The sequence below is a fragment of the Monopterus albus genome, unplaced genomic scaffold, assembly GCF_001952655.1.
Source record: "Monopterus albus unplaced genomic scaffold, M_albus_1.0 scaffold11.1, whole genome shotgun sequence".
NCBI lineage: Eukaryota > Metazoa > Chordata > Actinopteri > Synbranchiformes > Synbranchidae > Monopterus > Monopterus albus.
The window spans coordinates 946873-968569 of record NW_018127891.1 but is presented as its reverse complement, the minus strand read 5'-3'; the positions used below and the strand labels follow the sequence as shown (position 1 = coordinate 968569).

At 41.7% G+C, this 21697-nt stretch overlaps 2 protein-coding genes across 2 annotated transcripts in view; both read right to left on the bottom strand.

Moving 5' to 3' along the window:
* The window catches only part of akirin1 (akirin 1), a 12109-nt gene extending 4003 nt beyond the window's left edge, over positions 1-8106 (bottom strand). The window contains exons 1-3 of the mRNA XM_020590255.1: positions 7726-8106; positions 1663-1809; positions 267-395 (exon numbers count right to left, since the gene is read on the bottom strand). Coding sequence (XP_020445911.1) covers positions 267-395; positions 1663-1809; positions 7726-7930 — 481 coding nt within the window. The 5' untranslated portion in view covers positions 7931-8106. The remainder of the gene's footprint in view (positions 1-266; positions 396-1662; positions 1810-7725) is intronic.
* A 2351-nt stretch (positions 8107-10457) lies between these two features.
* On the bottom strand, positions 10458-13139 carry cnr2 (cannabinoid receptor 2). Its single transcript, XM_020590187.1, has 2 exons — positions 13062-13139; positions 10458-12948 (listed from the first exon to the last, which is right to left on the bottom strand). The coding sequence occupies exons 1-2, from the start codon at positions 13129-13131 to the stop codon at positions 11858-11860; spliced, it is 1161 nt and encodes a 386-aa protein (XP_020445843.1). The 5' UTR covers positions 13132-13139; the 3' UTR covers positions 10458-11857.
* Between the last annotated feature and the right edge of the window lie 8558 nt (positions 13140-21697).

Here is a 21697-nt window from a genome sequence, read left to right as displayed (position 1 = left end):
ATTTTTTTAGTATATTACTTGTGTGGTGTGGAAGAGAATTATTTATGTAGAGATACTGCTTGCAAACCAATGATGTAAGATGATGTCATGGGGTAGGACTGGATAAGTCTGACTTCTTCCTACTCCATTCAAGCATGTACTAGGTATAAGCAAATTGATATTGGATTAGCATTTGTTGGATATGTGTAAAATTATGTGTGTTGACATATCAACTGTCTTTACATGCTTGAAAGAATAAATCAAATCAAATCAAATCAAATCAATACCTGCGAGTTTTGTGTTGAGGATCTGTTCATACTCTTCCCGGATCTTCTCCTCATGGTCTTTGAGCAGGCGCTCACACAGGTAGCTCACCTGCCTCAGTGTAAACGAGGGCTGGTCCTTCCTTGAGGCACCTGAGAAACACAAGATTAGTTCAGCTACAAAAAGGCTGAATCACTCACATCTCCAATACAGGGACAGTCTCAGAGATTAAAGCATCCTCTCTGCAGAGCCAGATGCAAAATTTACAGCTTTGCTTTTCGCCATCCTCACCTGCAGGACCAACGGGGCTGTGCAGCACTAACGTCGTCCCAAGGTCTGTCATAGTACAACTAATGCCAGCTTTAGCTCAGTGATTCACTACAGGGCTGCCACAATTAGTCAACATAATCAATTATGGCTGCAGCCTCAGACATGGGCACATATGGGGGCGGCTATGGCTCAGGAGGTAGAGCGGGTCGTTTCCTAACCGGAGGATTCGATTCCCGGCTTGTCCAGTCAACATGTCAAGGTGTCCTTGAGCAAGACACTGAACCCCCAGTTGCTCCCGGTGATGTCACCGGTGTGTGAATGCGTGAGTGCGAATGGGTGAATGGCCAAATAATGTGAAAGCGCTTTGAGTGTGCTGTAAAAGCATAGAAAGGCGCTATACAAGTATAAGACCATTTACCATATGGAAAGAAACAAACTGTACGTCAACCACAATCCAAGCTTTTCTGCATTTTGACTTTGTTTATTTAGATGATTACTTTTATGGTATTTGCAGTTACTAACTGCTTTACAAAGAAGCAACTGTATGAGTGTAATTTTAAGGAATTTTAAAAGATCACATCAGAGTGGTATCTCCATTACAGGAAATGGGTTGGATTTGGCACAAACACTTCTTTTAGAAGCCAACATCTGGAATCACAATCTCGCTGCCCTTGTAATGAGCCTGCCTGCAGATTCGAGTTGGCCATGCAGGCCCAGCCATGGGTTTGGTAGCAGGCCTCATTTGTAAATGTTGTTGGGCTACTGAGTGGCCCTAAACCTACCAAGCTGATAGATTATTGTATCGTCTCATCCCAAACGAATCTGAATCCTCATTAACAAACTAAAATGTGGCACGCTGAACTAAACAACAAAAAGGGAATTCTGAAACTTTAAGAAGAAGCAGCTTTATTTTATTGTCATTGTTAACACGTACAACAAAATCTCGTTTGGAGCCGAGAGGGGTTCAGTGTCTTGCCCAAGGACACTTTGACATGTGGACTGTAAAATCAGTCCAAGCTAAACCAACAACTGACCTTTATCATGCATGACCATGGGTGTTCAAGTGGTAAATTATGTCCTTAAACTGGAAACGCTGATTCACTTCAGGAGCTGTAGCACCTGTACATAGTCTATAATGGTTGTTCCTACCTGGTGGGGAGCTGGGAGCATTGAGGGAGGAACTGGGGCTGGGGGTGTCACTGGAGCTACAGGCCTCAGTCTGGCTGAAGGCCCCTTCCAGCTGCCGCCGCCTCTGGATCCGGCTGTACCCCTGACGGAGGTTCCGGAAGATCTGCTCTAGAGGTAGCAAACAGGAGCAAGGTAAAATAATAATAATAAAAGAGAGGACACTCCCTAGCACATACAAATTCTAAACTTTTGGAAATTTGGCAATATGAAGGATCTCCCAGTGGGCTCCTAAAGAAAATACATTACTTACTTTTTTTGTTGTTGTTTGGAAACAAAACAAACAATGTTGTGAACCTCTTTTCATTAAAACTCTCAAAATTTCAGCTTTTAAGTGTTTGTTGATAATGGAAAAAGTCTCTGATTTTTATTTCCAATTCATCCAGCAGTGATTGTCCCAGAATATTTAGACAGTGATTCATTACAAGAATGAAACTACCAGTGTTTTCATTAGTGTTTAATGTGTGTTCTTTCAACATTAAGTCCACCACAGCTGCAATCATACAATGTTGAATGTGTTCCAGCGTGAATAGGGATTGTGGAAAACCACAATCAAACAGTGTTCTTAAGAGCAGCTATGATCATTTCCTCTGTGCCATCTCTCACCGACAATGTTGAACAGGAAGGAGACTTTTGAAATTAACATACCAACTACAGCTGTAACACACACAGCTGATTTAAGACACACTTTCTGATCCTTTGACTGTATCACTTTCACTTCTGTTTAAAATGTTTTCTTAACATCTGTCATGCCAAGCTACAGCTGCTGAAAAGGCTCACATCTCTTCTTTGCTAAGCAGTACCTAGGTCAAAGCCTCTCATTCTGCTGAGGCCTGTTTAGTGGTTGTACAGATATTTTAGGTTGTGGTGGACAAACAAAATAAACTGATTTTTGTGGGAAGATCTGCTCCAGTGCATCATCGAGCCATGTTTTTTTTTCCCCCTGCCCTCAAAAATGATAAATAACTGTTTAGCGATCTAACTCCACAAATCAGCATTACATAGTTCTCAGTCTTTTCACATTAGCAGCTATTTTAACATGTATAATGTTTAGACACAGATTTTGCTAAAAAAAAAAAAAAACACATGAAGCATTTTCTATGCGCATCTCTCTCCTGTAGATAGAATTCCGTTATGTCAAATGTGTCAGTCCACATTTGTGACATCATCTTCCATAGAACCCTCATGTTTTTTTATGCTTCAAGTCTATTTTTTCCCCTCTGATGCATTTAGTGAAGCGTAATCTCCACACATAATCACATAAATCCTGTTGTTTTCTGTTTCTACTAGTATCCGTTACAATAGATCAATCTGCTTGACTTTCCCTTTCACTTTCTCCCTCAGTAACGAGCCGGGGAAAAATCTAAATCAATAAATCCTTAGGCTACATATAAACATGATTTCTCTCTGATGATCTTAGATGAAAGTTACTTTTGCCCAGTACAATTGTGTTGCTGGTCGGCCTGGAATAGACTTTCTCTGACCGCTGTCCTGCTGGAAGACAGCTGTTCTGAAGACAGAACACACAGTTCATCTCACTTTAGGTGTGCATTGAACAGAATCATGCTTCAGCATTTACGTCACACTTCCAGTGTGTTTTACCAGTAAGACTGAATGCAATAAATTCAGATTTTTGACTCAAGATAGTGACAGAAGGCTTGACGTTCATTACTGTCAGCTAGGCAACATCAGCACTCCTGGGTACACGGTCTTTTACCTAAATGGTCTTATGCTTATATAGCACCCTTTAATGTGCACTCAAAGCACTTCACACTATTTCCCATTCTCACACACTGGTGACCTAACCAGGAGCAACTAGGGGTTCAGTGTCTTGCTCAAGGACACCTGCTGGAGATCGAACTGCCAACACTCCTGTTAGGAGACAAACCACTCTGAGCCACAGCTGCTCCCACATCTGACAAGTGAAAACCCTCATCTGCTGCCTCTGCCTCACAGCTCTGCCAATTGCTAGTAGCTCAACTGTGGGCAGTGCTTGGCAACAATGACCATGCCACAACCAGGCCAAGTAATCAATCCCAGAGCCTTCCAGGAGCCACAGAAGTAAACCTCAGCTAAAAAGCTTAGGTACAGGCCAAATTGCGTATACAAGAGGAGATCCGCCAGATAGATTGGACATGGTGGTGATGAGGAAACAAAGCTGACTCATTTCATTTCACCCTCTGCTGCTGCAGGATTGCAGGGGGAGGCGGGTTTTGAATATCCCAACTACCAGGAAATGGCTGTGATGTATTACTGGTCAGTTCAAGTAAAAGAGACCACTGTTAGAAAAAGAAATCCTGAGTTATAACTGAAGGTTTAAATGAAATTAGTTTAAACGTCTGTGGCCCACCGTGTGTGTATATATGTACTGTAGGTGTGTGTATTAGGGGTGTGACAATACACTTGGCTTGGGTTGTTCAAGACACAATATCGGGTTGTTCCAAGAGAATGAGATGATATAATATTTTAACAGAATTTTTAAGAAATCTTCAGTGATCAAATACATGACCGGAAAAATCGTATTTTATTCGACGTCACAAATGAATGTCATGTCAGTTCTACTTCCTGAGTATGAATTATAACATGTAGTAAAACACAGAACAATATGCAAGTACTGTAAAAGGCTTTGCCACAGACTCTACCAAGTGGCTTCTCTCCTGTACGATTTCACAATCCTCTCTTCAGACCTTATAACTGTGTATGAACTACGCATGAGCTAACTTCTAACTGAAGCAGTGTGGGACCTTCTATGCTATTTTCACCCTGACCACACCAGATGGTGACATCATCCGGCAAAGGCATTGCATTGACCAATCATGTACAGGGGACAATCAGGACATGGACACACATGTAAAGTCAACTCTTTTGTTTACCTTCTTAGCTTGAGCATTCACTGCTTTTCACTGTTGAATTTGGGCCACAATTAATGCACCATAATGACAATCATGCATTTGCATTAGTACTGGATGTTAAACACTGTTTTTTTCTTTTTTAATCTATCAATGCCAGCACACTGGTGGTACACTTTGTGCTAAGGCAGAGTAGGCTAGGTTAGCAGCATGGCTAACCAAAACACAACAGAAACTCACGGGCTGGAAATGCGAATGAACCACTCATGTCAACTCATCACAACGTGGTCATATCGTACATGCCTACAACACTCCCCCTGCAACCGCCCACCCCTGACCAATGCAGCCCCATGTAGTAAAACACAGCAGGGAGTTGCATTTTTTCCAGACTAATGTCAACTTATCATCACACTTCATCATGCTGGTTGCTGCTCTGGTTCTGTTATGTACTGATACCACCAGACAGCTTTTTCCTCAATGAGAAATATCATCACGTTTTAATATTGTGAGATCTCGTGGCATGAGATCTCATCACACCCCTAACACTAATAAACACAGGTGCCTACAGTGCGCTATATAGATTTTGTGCTTGGAAAAATATAACCCAAAGCTTTTTATCCTGGCTGTAAAGCAGACAGAAGCCAGCTAGTCCAGCCTTTTTGGCAACATGTCTGAGGAAAACAGTGAGCTCATTTGTCATCTGTGAAAATTTAAGGGGAGCAAAAGCCCAGACTGGTAGCACAACAAAAAGAACGATGAGTGATTGTATCTACATTATGAAATAATTATCCAACAATACCTTGGCAGTGTGAGATGCTTGTGTCTTGCCTGCAAAACACAGCCCAGCTCAACACAAGCAAACCTGCCTAGCTGGAAAGCATGTGTTACCCACACATGGGTGGGAAGGATGACAGCTGACCTTTTGCTAAAACACAAAACTTCTTCCACTTGGCAAACCAGCAGAAAGGCAGATTTACAGCATTAGTCCCATGAGGGGCCCCTTTCTGGGTGAAGGTGAGCATCATACCTGTATCAGTCTGCAGCAGACAAATCTACATTGCTTTACCCTTGCAGCTGCCGTGCTGCAAGGCAGGCAGGGTCTGAAAGAAATGGAACACTCTTGGATTCTTAACATGAATTTCAGGTAAAATATGTAATGTCAGGTCACAGAACCCAGGATAGGTTGATCCTGCAGATTCATTTTGTGCACTCATATGCAACATAGCTAGAGTATAAACACCATTCTAGAAGAAACATAATAAGCAAACCAGACTGCATAAATATCATGAGCAATAACAGGAACATAACAATATCTCATTACCTCCAGGCATAAGCAACCGCAAGAAACTGCCCTGTGCTTTCTCAGAAAGACAACACTGTTAAATCAATGACGCTTTTGCTAAACAGGATCAGAGTTACACAGTTCACCAGAAACAGAAATTAAGTGCATTTCACGGGAAGCCAGCTGTGATGGTATCACCATCAACACCTACCAGTCTGTATTTAATTCTCTCAGCAAACCTTCACTGGCTTACTCTACAATGATGTGCACCAATTCTCTGTGTGATCTTGCAAAGATGTGCGCCATGAAACACACTTTTTTCCTTTGTCTTTGTTATTTTGTTCAAATGAAAGTAATCTTTTCTAATAGTGCACATCATTTTCATTTTTCAGGTAAGTTATTCTACCATTTTCAGAGGTAACTTCAATGAAGAACATCAAGTCATTGAGCACAGAACTGAGAGGAGAGACTACGTGACTAGTATGCAGTAATAACATATCATTTGCCTTAGATGATTAAGTTATGGAAAGAAGCTGAAAATCTGACATTTTTCAAATCTACAGTAAATACAAGACATCCTGCGATGGACCGGCGACCTGTCCAGGGTGTACCCCGCCTTTCACCCGATGCCGGCTGGGATTGGCTCCAGGAAATACAAGACCTTAACCTCTTTGGGCATAACAGAAATGTCTCAGCATACCGCCAGTGGTTATCTATGAGGGACAATCACACCTAAATCAAAACACTTCTCCAAGCACTCCCTGTCAATACAAACTGGCTCTGAAGAATGTGTCAACACATTTCTGATTTCTGCACTGCCACTGAAAACGCATGACGGCAAGAAGTACAATACTTCACAGCAACAGGAGTGATAATTAGCAGCAAAAGTAACACTATTCTTTGTGATATCCTGTGCAACAAACAATGGCTTTCTAATACTTGTCCAGAATGTTAATGCAGGAGTTAACATTTAGGCTTAGCACAGGTAGCTGTGCTGTACAGTCTTGCAATCCTCTCACATTTCACAGCCATAAAACGATCAATTAAATTTATGGAAGTCAAGTGTTTTTTAAATAAGAACTTAAAAACTGTATACATCACTGCTGTCATGTGGATCACGATGGAGATAGAGACTTTCAGACATACTTGTACATCCAACACTCAACCAATTTTTAAGTCAATAGAAGAATAGAATAGAGTAATAATGAAAATGAACAATGCCTTATAAATGGTTGTGGTGCAATATAGTAAACTCCATCTCAAGGCAAGACAATCGTGGCACTTAAGCCAAGGAACATTAGACAGGCATCTCTTCATTAACAAGCTGCACTGATGTGCCTGCTGCTGCTATGCAATTTGTCCTCTCGGGAGAGCCAACAGGCAAGGATGTCACCCAGGTGTATAAGCAGGTTCTTTTGTTTAATCCCATCAGTTTCAAATTGTTTGAATTTAACAGGGGTGATATAATGTGCTACAGCTGCGCAGTGCATATGCACAACTTACGGGGCAGCCATATTCAACTTCCCTAGTGCTATTCAGTTTGGCTAAGCAAGAACTGAATAGAAAATTTTCATGAAAATATCAACATTTGCCTATGCAAGCTAACTCTGCCAACTATGCACCAATACAATGAGCTGGCCAGATGCCAGCGACGAATACCTACATAGCCATTTCTTTTGAGCGTTTACTGGTTTATGATTAGTACAACTATGTGTCGGTAACTTAGCGACGACGTTCCCCTTCCTGGCATTAGCTTAGCCGCGCTAACATTTAGCTTTCAACCCCCATTCTGATTATCTCTACTAGCTAGCTATCCATTTCACTCCACCCAAACCCCTCCCCCATGACACCCACTTTAAACGCAAAAAATACGTCAAATGTAATTTAATTTCATACCTGGGGTGAGCCGGTGTTCGCCTCCGATGGCCGGAGGGGACATCGAATGCGTTGGGCTGTCGACTGGAGGACGGAGGTTGCATCTTTGAGGGGACGGAGTGCCAGGAGTCCCCGGTAGTGGATTGCACCTTCTCCGTTTGGGAGACTGGGGACTGAGGAGGGCCTCAAACTCTATCGGCCGCTTTAACGTAGCTCCACAAGCCATATTAGCTAAATAAAACGGGGGCACTAGGTTGTAGAAAATTCGACCCGCAAAAACTGGGGTTTAGTGATGGTAGTTTGTACGCTTAAGGTTCCTTGAATTTCTTGAGCCTTTCTCCCTGTCCACAACGGATTTTCTTCTCTGAGTAGCAAACCAGCCAATTACCGAGCCAGCCTACTGAATTTTAAAAACGTCACAATGGTAGAGCCTACCATTGGCGGACAGAGGGGGGTTCTCAGATATTGACAATAAAATATCTTTTATTGCCCACTGATTTGAATTGTAAATGTTATCAAAACTTGTTTGTTTATGGAATTAAGCAATACACCCTGGATTAAACTGTGACTTTATTTTCTCCTCTGCCGTCTTTATGCTGCGTTTTCAAGCCATTCAACCCTGTTGTTTTTGATGGCTTTCTGTTGAACTCAAATTGAAGGTTCACGAGGCGTCTGGTGACGGCGGTGGTCAGGTGAAACAGGTAGATTAAAAATGACCTCCAGTGGGATGTTAGACTCAAATGTCCCCCAGTAGGGCGCAGATTGCATTATTTGCCATCAACTGATAGCCCCACCAGCTATTTTGTGGCTATTAGCTAGATAAATAGCTCTTTACAAGTTGTATGTCCATACAACTTAAAGATGATAATGATCAGAAACTGAGACCCTGAGCAATAAATACTGTTTATGTTAGTTAGTTAACAGGCTACTACCCACCATGAACCACCTTGGCCTAAATATTTGGCTATTTGGCCGACTTGTCTACATTAGGTTGAAATAATTTTCGGAATTTTTGCGCACTAGACTTTATTGCATGAACACATTTGTATTGCATGTATACATAGTTTATTTTGCTATCTCACTGTCCTGTGTTTACATGCGCCACATCTCGACTGTATGCATCAATAACCAGTCACAGCTCACTAAAGTCCATTGTTTTGAGTAACCACTTGAAACTGGCATTGTCCAGAGAGAAATCATCCACTTTAAATGTGCTTCTGTCTCAACTACTGGAAGACCATGTGGCTGTGACAGTTTGTTTCATGTGTAAGAAGTTTCTCTGCAGATCAAATATATGGATAGCATAAAATGAACTCTGCTGATGAGAGCATGGCAGCACAGGAGTATTTTGCATGTCACCTCTGGCAGCAACAACTGATAAAAAGACATCATCAGAGACTGGTGTGTGCCAGCCTTTTTGTTACTTTATAATGAATAAGGATGTTGATTGGAAGGAGCTGCATTGCGTCTTTGTGGATTTAGAGAAAGCGTACGACAGAGTGCCGATAGAGGAGCTATGGTACTGTATGAGGATGTCAGGAATGGCAGAGAAGTACATCAGAGTAGTTCAGAATATGTATGAGAGGAGTACGACAGTAGTGAGATGTGCTGTAGGTCAGACAGAAGAGTACAAGGTGGAGGTGGGGCTACATCAAGGATCGGCTTTGAGTCCTTTCTTGTTTGCTGTGGTGATGGACAAGTTGACAGATGAGGTCAGAGAGGAATCTTTGTGGACAATGATGTTTGCGGATGACATTGTGATCTGTAGCGAGAGCAGAGAGCAGGTGGAGGAACACCTGGAAAGGTGGAGGTCTGCTCTGGAAAGAAGAGGAAGAGTGTAGGACAGAGGTGAAGAGGCGAGTGCAGGCAGGTTGGAGTGGGTGGAGAAAGGTGTCAGGAGTGTTGTGTGATAGAAGAGTGTCAGCAAGAATCAAAGGAAAGGTGTACAAGACAGTAGTGAGACCAGCTATGTTGTATGGGTTAGAGACTGTAGCAGTGAGGAAAAGACAAGAGGCAGAGATGGAGGTAGCAGAAATGAGAATGTTGAGGTTCTGTTTAGGAGTGACCAGGATGGACAGGATTAGGAATGAGCACATCAGAGGGACAGCTCAGGTCGGCTGTTTTGGGGACAAGGTCAGAGAGGCAAGATTGAGATGGTTTGGACATGTGCAGAGGAGGGATAGTGGTTATATTGGTAGAAGGATGTTGGAGATGGAGCTGCCAGGCAAGAGGTCAAGAGGAAGGCCAAACAGGAGATATATGGATGTGCTAAAAGTGGACATAAAGTTATATGGGGCGAGAGTAGAGGATGCCTGAGGATAGAGTTAGGTGGAAACAGATGATTCGCTGTGGCGACCCCTAACGGGAACAGCCAAAAGAAGAAGAAGAAGAAGAAATAAGGATGATAAGATGAGTAACAACAATGGAATTTGTTTATAAATAAATACATAATGAGCCAAAGTAGAGTATGGTCTAGTATTACTTTTAATCAGTTGATTCAATTGTTCAAACATGTTCTGTTTAGTATCCAACAAGGTAAGATAATGGATAATCACCTTTATTGGCCAAGTATGTTACACACAAGGAATTTGTTTCCAGTACAAAACCGATGACAGCCATCTGCAGTGCCAACTCAACCGATGGCTCTAACCATCCGGGGCAACTGGGGGGGTTCAGCGTCTTGCCCAAGGACACTTCAACATGTGGACTGCAGGCACTGAGATTCAAACCTTCAACCGTCTGGTTGGGAGACGACTGCTCTACCCACCGCACCACTGTCGCCTCCCCAAAGATCAGTAGGTGTTTAAAACATTTGCAGCTGTGAGATCAAGTCCATGTGAGGATGTGTGTTACTGCAGCTGCCAGTGGTCATTATTGCAAAGAGTGTTCTAGTGCCTATGCTCATTCTCTTCCTGACATGTGCCCCATTTACCTCTGTGCATTACGTGGACTCATGTAGTGAACACTGTATAAAGGCGTCACATGCATGGGGCTTTTGTCAAGTCCTGTATTCATGTGCATATAGGAAACCCACAGGGACCTCCTCTCCTACATACTCAGTGATAAACACTCAAACAAGTATACAAACCACAATTGGTGGATCCAAATCTAAGTCAGCAGTTCACTTCATAGGACCAAATTTTTCCTAGGAGTGAGAGCATTAAAGCACTGACATGGGAGGCACAGGGGGTCAGGGGTTAGGGGTCAGATGGCCACATTGCGCTATTCACTTTTAAAACATACATGATTCATTTTGTTTGTCTTAAATGCCTATGCATCTCCACTGGAGTCTATTACTAATTAATAGTCCTTTTAGTCCTGGTTATTATAACAAAATGCTTTATAAACTACTATCCTTCTTGAAAGTAAGCAGCTATATTTTAAAATCACACGCTATTAATTATACTTATTAGTAATACTAATACAGGTTTACCATAATCTAACTCAGGGGTTTTCAACTAATTGTGACCCAGGGAATACCGCTATGACAAAGACCTGACCAGAGGACCAATGGAGTGGATAGACTGTAGGAGTACTATTTTAATCCTAGATGTCACCTTGACATTTCTAAGTCTTATATATATGCATGAATTTAGTTATTCACAAACAATAATTAATACATGGAAATATGTTTTTAAAAAATCCTACCGTAAATCTGCATTATTGATCAGGGACCATCTGCCCTGCCTTCGAGGACCACTAGTTGAAAACCCCTGATCTAACTAATTAACCAATATTAAAATGTTATTATGATGAAAGTAATGTGTAATGATAATAAACTGATAAACTAATGTTTCTCCTTACATCCTGATTTTAGTTGTTGTAATTGCATGTAAAACCCAGTTACATGTTTCCCATTTTAAAGACTGCCATATTTTTTAACAAATGTATGTATTCACATTATTCAGAATTTATTGTGTAATAGTCTTCACCAAAGTACCCATGTTCAAAAAAAGCAAGTTATGCCAGCTCTAATAATTTGACTGCAATGAATACTACCATTGGGTTCTGTGGATTTGAATCTTACGCTACAGTAAAGTTGATTGTTTTCTATCATTGAATGCTTTTCCTCGCCACCAGCCACAGTGCCATAAACATATTTCAGATATTTCTCCGTTTGTATTGCACTTCTTCATTTCACCTTTCCACCTCATCATATTCTAATGTTTGGTTGCTGATTGTTCACTGTTTCTGAGACTGAGTTAAGTTGGGTGGTTTTGGTCTTGGGCAGCTCAGCCTCACTCAAGGCAGTAACGTTGTTGTCTTCTGCAGATGATAGTTTTGGGGTCAAATCCTCAGTAGATATTTTACACCTCCCAATCTCACACAGCCTTTGCAGCAGCTGCAGCAGAGCAATTCTCAACTCTCGGCAGCGTAGGGCATACAGCAATGGGTTGACTGCAGAGTTGAGCAGGCAGAGGGTGCTGCAAAAGGCAAAGGTTCTCTGCTGTGTGTGGGTCAGGACAATGGAGACATCAGTTAGCATGATGGAAAGTGCAGGAAGCCAGCAGCCCACCAGTATCAGCAGGATTAAGCCAAAGGTACGAGCCAGACGAATATCCATCCTCATGCGGGCATGACCTGTGCCTGCTGCTCCCTGGAGACTGGTCATGGAGGATTCATGGCGATGGGCCTTCCACAAAATGAGGGCGTAAGCCCCCAGAATAAGAGCCAAAAGTAACAGGATGAAGCTGATCCAGGAAGCCAGATATCCCTGGTTGATGTAAGGGAAGAGACGTGAGCAGGGTGGCCGAAGACCTGTGGGACACCTCCAGCCCATCAAAGGCAAGAAGGAGATGAAGATGGTGGTGCTCCAGAGAATGAGAAGGCTCATCAGGGCTCGCCGGCGGGTCAGCAGCACTTTGTACCTGCAGGCCTGGTGGATGCAGAGGTAGCGGTCCAGGGCAGTCAGCAATAAGCTCCCCACTGAGCTAGTGAATGCTAGGGTGACACCACCTAACTTGAAGAGATAGGCAGTGGAGCTATCACTGCGACGGAAGAGGTGAAAGTCCAGGAAGCTTGTGGTGTAGAAGCAGCTGGCGAAGACATCAGCTAGAGCAAGGCTGCCAATGAACAGGTAGGAAGGCCGCTTCCGAAGAGTGGCTGTAGTAGCAATCACCCCCAGCACAAGAGCATTTTCCAGCAGTGTGATAGGACCTGCCAGGAAACAGATAGAGCCAATGGCTGTTCTCTCTGCTTTCGTGAGGACCATGTAGCATTCCAGACTCTCACAAGATGTGTTAGCTGTGAGGAAAAACACAAATGTTAGTAGATAGGTGAGCTAAAATCTTTGCCACATTTCAAAAGAAATAAAAACAAATTCAAAAGAAATCAGGTATTTACAGATGACTACTTACCTACTGATGGAGAGACATTCTCTTTAGCATCAGTGGGACCTAAAGAAGTGGGAACCTCCCATTCCTCCATGTCATTTGACAATGCTAAATGTAATTAGAAAATAAAGTAAGCATTTAAATGTGTAGTTTTTTTGGAAATTACACCAATAATAAATGCATTTGTAACAAAACTGCAAATAAAAGAATTCATCGGGATGTCTCTAAAGACAGAAAAAATATGTTAATTAAAACTGCCTTTTCCCCATTTTCCATTATTACCTAAACAGCTCTTAATGAAAACACTTTAAGGACTTTGATACACTATTCTTTAGAAAATAAATACATGGCTAGAAAATAATAATGTGATTTGTGAACTTGCATTGCCTCAATTCATGAAATGAACAAGTAAATAATATCAGCAATCAGAAAAATGAAACATTGATTTTATCTACAAGGTTTTTATATCATTAAATATGTGGTTAATGTGATTACTTGATTTTTCCTTGTAGTATTCACTGTGGTCCATATTATATTAGATCTATATTTCCACAGTCACTTTGACTGGGATTTTACTTAATGCACTCAGCTACTGTACTTGCCTATTAAAAAGGAAAAACACTGCCGCCTTTTGGAATCAGACTGGATTGTAGTTTAACTGGGCAGTTAACTGGTGGGTGAAGGTTACCATTTGAACAATCTGTTGCAGAGTGCATGACCTGTATGCAGTCATTTTGGGAAGATGATGTCTACTTAAACTGGTATGGCCACATATAATTGTTTAAAAAGAGCATCTTAAACATGAGGACTGTTCTGCACAGGCAACAGCATGACCAAAACACACAAAATAAATGAAATCACAGTAATCTTGAAGGAAAAAAAATTGAGGTCAACTAAGGAACATAGACTACGTACAAAACATTTGGTGCAGCTACACGTGTCAGATTTGGCATATAAGGACGTCAAACGGTGTTAGTGGTGGACTCAAGCTCAGAAGGTCGGTACACTGCAGGCAATCAGACACTGGAAGGACATAGGCAATAAACGGTGGTCAAAACAAACAATCCAAGGTCAGAAACAGAGTCAGGCAAGGTATGGATGCTGGAGAGTCAGAGCTAGAGTCTAGAACAATCTGGCAGGGATAGGAGGGTGAAGGCTGCTTATATTATGGTGCGAACAGGTGCAAACTATCGGGAGCAGGTGAAACTAATGTAAGTGGTTAGTGAACGTAAAGTGACCGAAACAGAGGTGAAAAAAAAAAAACAGGAAGTAACGTAAAAATAAAAGCCTGACAGGAAGCAACGGAACCGAATCGTGACACACATGAATGTTGCAGTATAATTGATTATCATTGGGAGTAGACTAACTTTGTCCTTTGTTCCATTGTCCTCCTTTTATTCTGTTTCCAGTTTTTCATCACAAATATAACGATACCTTATGAAAGCATCACAAATATACATGGTGTAAGTAAATTACTTTCCACAAAGCTCCCTACTGACTTGATGGGCAATATTTCTCAGTATATTAGGCCACAGAAGTGCGTGCGCTGTGGAACTATTACATCACCTCCGGCTTCTCTTTTCTCACTTAGTGAAAAATCTTGATTGACAGTGCAGCGTGTTCTTTTAACAGGCTGATGTATTTTGACTGTCAAGAAGCAATCATTCAGGAAAGTACCTGCATACAGAAGACAGTTTATAAAAATAAACTAACAAAAAAAACAAACATGCAGGCATCCATTTTCATCACACTGCTGATGACATGCACACTGAAATAGCCTATTATGTGGCAATAACCTCTTGAGTCAATGTTGCACTGTTTCAACATATCACGTTTTACTGGCTTAAGTAATGAACTCACTCTTCACAATTAGTTGCTTTATAATAGAAATGTTATAAAATAGATCAAAGGTAGCAGATCTACACTGCAAATACATGTATTAAATACAAGTGAAGCTGTTCAAGAACATACTTTTTTAAAGTAGTATCATCCCAACGCCCATTCAAAGCTAAATTCAGGAATAATAAGGTCAATGGATTTTAAACATCTAATAATCAAATTATCTTTTAAATCTTACCTTATCTTCTCTTTTGCCAGTGGCTTTTAGTTGAGCTGATTTCCTGTCTCACTCAGCAGCAGTACAACCACAAGATGAAATAAAAGACCTAAAGAATTGACTGGTGATAAGATGTGAAACTGAGAAGGAAGGATAAGGAGGGTGGTTATAATGACAAGAGGAAGGAGGTGAGAGAGAGAGAGAGAGACAAGAGGAAGGGGTGAGAGAGAGAGAGAGAGAGAGAGACTAAAGAAACATGGATGACACCAAATTATACTCTTTTGCAGTAGCCTAAAGTCCACTTTGTGCTGACCTCAATCAAACATTTTCATAGAGAACTAGAGACTAAGTGTGCTCATGGCACATCTGACTGTTGTGTCCTTCGTGAGCGAAGTGTTTCAACCAGACAGGGTCAGGATGAACTCTGGGGAGGAGAGCACTTAAGTAGGGTGATAAGGTGTTGGATGCCAAGTGTAAAAAGGATTATTACATATATACACAAACATACATAAGTGATAATCCTGAGTATTTTTATTAGGCGTTAATTGGATCTTGAGTTTATAATAGCTTATATAATCGAATGTGGACTTTAATACTTACACCAGTAACCTTATTTTCATGTCTTTCCTATTCAATGTAGCTAAAGATATCTTGCATCTTTTTGCGCAGCAGGTTTTTCCTCTCACCTCTTTTGCTAATTACTTCCCACTTCATCTTCATTTGACAGACATGTCTCAAACACACACACACACACACACACACACACACACACACGCACACACCTTCCTTGTAAAATCACATATTTCATATTTTCTGCTATTTTTAGAGCACATTACTCAATACCTTAATTACCCACCTTCTGATGGGCAGCATAAAAATAGACTAATAAAAAAAGACTTGTTAGTTTAAACACTGTGTGTATAAAATTGTTTTACTCCTGCTGTTGCAAGTTCACCTGCCTTCTGTCTGCCCCAGTTGCTTGATTCTTTCATGTTCAAATTTTGGCAACATTTATGCAAAAATATGCCTGTTTTACCAATATATCCTCATTAATTTCAAATTTTTTACTTTGTTTTTGTGTGAAACATTCAGACATGTTCACATCAGATGTGCAAATCAGCCTTGGCATCATATTTCATAAGGATTTAGATATTTTTCTTCTGCACATTACTGACCAGTGCCCATGAAGCCAGTGGCAGGGTCAGAGTGTACTGTTGCTCTAAGTACAACAGGAGGCAATCTTATGCAAGTAAACACTGGGCACACCAAGTAACCTCATAATGATGACCATGAGTTAAAAGATTATTCTGTATTTTAATTTTTATTATTCTTCAACTTGCCACACACTCTGCTAAGCAATTAAATCTGTTTAATATAGCTAAGGTCCCTCTGGTAAAAAAAAATAAAAATAAAGTACATTAGTATGTCAATAACAAGTTAATCAGGTCACAAAATTGCATACCTGAGGCATTCTGCGATGAATTAGCAACCTATTTTAGCCTCTCAATTTAGAGAAAAGTATGTTCAATAACACAGTAACTGGGACTAACAAATAAATCTAATTAAATTACATGCAAGTAGGTCAGACACAGATGTTTTGTGACCTGTTATTCAAGTAAATTATTGATTTGACAAGCAAAAACAAAAACCAACTGGTCTTATAATAAGACTGATGGCTGCATCCACTCCTCCTCTGACCTGATGGAACAACAAGCCAGAAGGCAGGAAATGTGATTAGCAGCAGTAAGTACTTCCACAGTGAGATTTCCTCTTAGCCACTGTATGGCCTGGTGCAGCACAACATAACAGACAACAGGACAAAATAAAACCTACATCTTCAGTTTTCAGATTGACTACATCATCCTGTTCCACAATCCCATTTTAGAAACCACCCTTGACACAAATATCAGGGCTCACTTTTCTCTTTCACACCGATATAGGTTGAACCCATTAATCAGATTTCCTCTCCTCCTTTCCAGAGTGCCAGACCTTCAGAAAACACTCAGATCAGTGATGTGGAAAATAAAATCGAATTACTTAATATTAGATGGTTTGATAATGTTTAATTATTTACTCTGTGCTGTTTAGAATGTGACTGTGAAATAAAATGTATTTAAAAGACTTGTCTTGTCCTAACATGTTCTTGTGCACAGGGCAGTAGTATTTGTTCCAAGTAATTATTGAAGTATTTGGATGTTTTATATTTTCATTATTGAATTGCTTTTTCATTTTCTGCAAGATTTTAATTAGTTATCACATGTTCGAGCTTTAACAAGCTCCTATCTTTGGCACTGGATCCATTTAGATTGACACGTTAAAAGAAATGATTTGTTGTTCTATCAAAGCAAAATACAAGCTAAGGCGCAAGTGGGTCGTGGTGTACGACACCTCGGTGCGCGCATATGCACGTCGTAGTTGGTGCACTGCGGTGCGCACGCAGCAATCCATGTATTACGCACAAAGCGGAAGAAATGGACATGTAGGTATGCGACAAGACCTAAATTAAGTTTGAGTATTACCGATGATCTTTTTTGACTAAACAGTACTGACTCCTGTGGATAGACATAAGAACATTTTTTAGAGGAGGCCAAGACCTTTGTTGTCAGTGTGTCCGTTTCATTAAGCTACAGTTCTGAAACAGAATAGAGTTACTGTCAAAAGGGCAGCTTCTGTTGGCATCATCCCTGGGGTAAACCCAGTGAAAGACTGTATAAGGATTTGGGGGACTGGTTGACAGAAAATGAAAGTGCTTTGTTGAGTAATTAATTTATTTCGTAAGAAAAAACACCAAGAAAATCGCTTTCAGCTTCTCACATGTTAATATTTGCCGGGTTTCTTCTTGACAATAACAAACTTATTTTGGTTTCGGACTGCTGACTGTCACAAAATAGCCATTTTTGGATCACATTTAATGAATCAAGAAAATAACTGGCATATTAGTTGATAATGAACATAATTAGTTGTTGCCCTATAATAGATGACAAGTTTAGGTTCAAACATTTAAACAGAGGAGAAACATGACTTACATGTGCTTATGCCCTAGCGCCCTCTAGTGCATACAGCCGGAAAACCATGAGAAGCAATCATCAGTCAAGCTAAGATAATACTTATATATATAGGCTGATTTTATTTAGGACAAACCTACAATCTTGCCCTCACAATCTATTTTCATAACTTGTTAAATCTTCTACACACCAGTAGTCCCACTGATGTGTAATTGTAACTGAAAATAAATACATACTGAAAACTACAAGTGTGAAGCTGAAGCATGTTTCTGCAGACTTTGTTATTGTTGGAAGATGGACAGGGTTAGATGCCGAGGTCAGTGCTTCAGATTCCTGAGTCAAATGTTGTTCAGGAAGGCAGGACCTCCCAGCGGTGGTAAACAGAGGCGGGCAGATTGATACTGAGGCTGCACCAGGGAGCTGTGGAAGGACCAGAGCCAGTCTGTGGCAAGGGGGTGCACAAGTGAGTAGCAGGGTAAGGTTAACAGAGACAGGTAGGTAACAGCATCACTGGCTAAACAGCAACACACAGCAGGATAGGCTCAGCCAGGAGACACGGCCAGTGTAGCTGGGGATTCAGGAAACTCATAGGTAAGGTGGCAGAGTCAGAGTCGACAGCATACGGGCATCATAAGGATGAAAAGTAGCAAGAACAAGGAACACAGGTGAGTGGCAGACACAGAGCTGAGGGAAACTCACACAGCATACTGACATCATGAGGAGCAAACCAGTCAGGAATGAGGAACACAGGTGAGTGGCAGATGAAGACTCACCCAGTGTACTATTGTCATGAGGAGCAACCCAGTAAGATCAAGTGAACAGAGTCGGTTTCATCAGTGTTGTCAAAATCATACTGTTATCATGTCAAACCTCATCAATGGACCTGCGTGAAAGGACGAGGTATATATGGGGCTGTAGACTTGGAGATAATGAACAGCAGGTGAAAACAATGAACAGTGACTGTGTACTAAGGTAAAGCTGGGGCAGGTGAGGTGACACAGGGCAGGAAGTCTAACAAAATAAAAGCTCTCCAACCCAGAAGTGGTGCTAAACCATGAAAATAGGAACTTGAGTACCATGTCAAGGTCAAAGGTCAAGGTCGGTCAAAGGTCAAAGTGTTTATTTGTCATATGCACAGTTAGGAAACATGTTTCCCTGTACAATGAAATTCTTACTTTGCCGTACACATCAGTCGAACCTCCGGCCAGAGGGTAGGGAGGCGAACAGTCCGTGATGGGGGTGGGTGGGATCTTTGAGGATGGAGGCAGCCTTCCTATACACCCTGCGGTGGTAAATGTTCTGCAGAGAGGGCAGTGGAGTCCTGGTGATCTTCTCTGCAGCCTTTACCACTCTCTGCAGGCGCTTGTGGTCCATAGCAGTAGTGCTGCCGTACTAGACAGTGATGCAGCTGGTCAAGATGCTCTCAGTGATGCAGCTGTAGAAGTTGCTGAGGATCCTAAGTGACATGCCAAACCTCCTCAGCCTCCTCAGGAAGTACAGCCACTGTTGGGCCTTCTTAACCAGCTGTGCGGTGTTAAGTGTCCAAGTGAGGTCCTCACTGATGTGGATGCCCAGGTATTTGAAGCTGCTCACCCTCTACACTTTGAGCCCCCGAATGAACAGTGGCCGATGAGATCTCCTCTCCTTCCTCATGTCCACTATCATCTCCTTCGTCTTGTCTGTGTTAAAGTTCAGATTATTGTCCTTGCACCATGACACCAGACCGGCCACCTACCTTCTGTAGGCTGCTTCATCCCCGCCAGTGATGCGACCTAACACTGCGGTGTCGTCTGCAAACTTTAGGATGATGTTGTCCTTGTGGGAGGTGACACAGTCGTGGGTGAACAGGGAGTAGAGTACGGGACTGAGGACACATCCCTGTGGGGTGCTGATTTTTGTGATAATGCTGGCTGAAGTCTTATTGCCAATCCTGACAGTCACAGAGGGTGGGGTGCAGACCCAGTGTGGACAGTTTGTGGGTGAGTTTGTGGGGGATAACTGTGTTGAAGGCGGAGCTGTAGTCAATGATGAGTATACTGATGTAAGAGTCTCCATTTTCCAGGTGAGAAAGGGAATAGTGGAGGGCAGCCGTGATGGCATCTGAGGTGGCCCTGTTGGGCCGGTAGGCATACTGCAGCCTTGGCTACTCGTGCTCTCTTGTGTTTGTTGTTTTTCTTTGTTTTCTTGGTCTTTTGCAACTCATCCAGGATTACTTTTACCAGAGAAGAACTGTTAAATATTGGACAACTCACACCAAACTACCTTTCTCCGATTTTTGCGAACACAGAATGCTGTATGGACATTCTGATCGGATGCGCAGCTGCAATCTACGGGATCTGGAAGAAATGCTGGCTTGGCAAACGAGTGAGCACCTTAGTGAGGCTACGTCAGAGAGGGACCCGGACTCCACTCCCGTCTATCCACCTAGCAAATCTCCGCTCCCTATTCAACAAGATGGATGAAATTCTTCTCGTCAATGGGACCAAGTTTAGGTTCAAACATTTAAACAGAGGAGAAACATGACTTACATGTGCTTATGCCCTAGCGCCCTCTAGTGCATACAGCCGGAAAACCATGAGAAGCAATCATCAGTCAAGCTAAGATAATACTTATATATATAGGCTGATTTTATTTAGGACAAACCTACAATCTTGCCCTCACAATCTATTTTCATAACTTGTTAAATCTTCTACACACCAGTAGTCCCACTGATGTGTAATTGTAACTGAAAATAAATACATACTGAAAACTACAAGGAGGACAAGTAACACAGACTTAGAGACTCTTGTTATCCATTGCAAACCTTTTTATTCTCCTCGTAAATTTAACTCTTTCATTCTAATGGAAGTGTGCATAAGACCAGTGAAGCTGAAGCATGTTTCTGCAGACTTTGTTATTGTTGGAAGATGGACAGGGTTAGATGCCGAGGTCAGTGCTTCAGATTCCTGAGTCAAATGTTGTTCAGGAAGGCAGGACCTCCCAGCGGTGGTAAACAGAGGCGGGCAGAGTGATACTGAGGCTGCACCAGGGAGCTGTGGAAGGACCAGAGCCAGTCTGTGGCAAGGGGGTGCACAAGTGAGTAGCAGGGTAAGGTTAACAGAGACAGGTAGGTAACAGCATCACTGGCTAAACAGCAACACACAGCAGGATAGGCTCAGCAGCCCTTGGACTCTCTGATCACTGTATGGTCCATCTTATTCCAACCTAAGGCAGAAACCTAAAGCTGCAAAGCCTGTGGTCAAAACAGTGAAGAGCTGGAGGCTAAGTCAGAGTAACCTTTAAAATAAATGGAATATTACAGTCTACCATTCTATAAGACTAAAAGCTGAATATTCTGTACTTCAGTTGCCATTAAGAAAGTACTCAAAATGGTCTTGTCTTTTAAAATGTAGTGAGGTAAGTGGCCCATGGCTTGTATGCCCCCTTTTCTTACTTCCTGCAGGTTATACTAATCTTTTAGGAACCCCCCACACACCTATTCTCCAGGTTACTAGAGTCCATTGTAAATAATCCAAGTCAACTTGAAATTGGGCCTTTGTTAAAACTAATTTTGGATTATGTCACAAAGATATAAATCAACTAGCCTGTCATATCAATAT

Excerpts from the sequence above, each read along its gene's own strand:
- cnr2 (XM_020590187.1), bottom strand. The coding sequence starts at position 13,131 with ATGGAGGAATGGGAGGTTCCCACTTCTTTAGGTCCCACTGATGCTAAA. Across the intron at positions 12,949-13,061 it reads GAATGTCTCTCCATCAGTAG|CTAACACATCTTGTGAGAGT; the intron begins GTAAGTAGTCAT and ends TTTTCCTCACAG.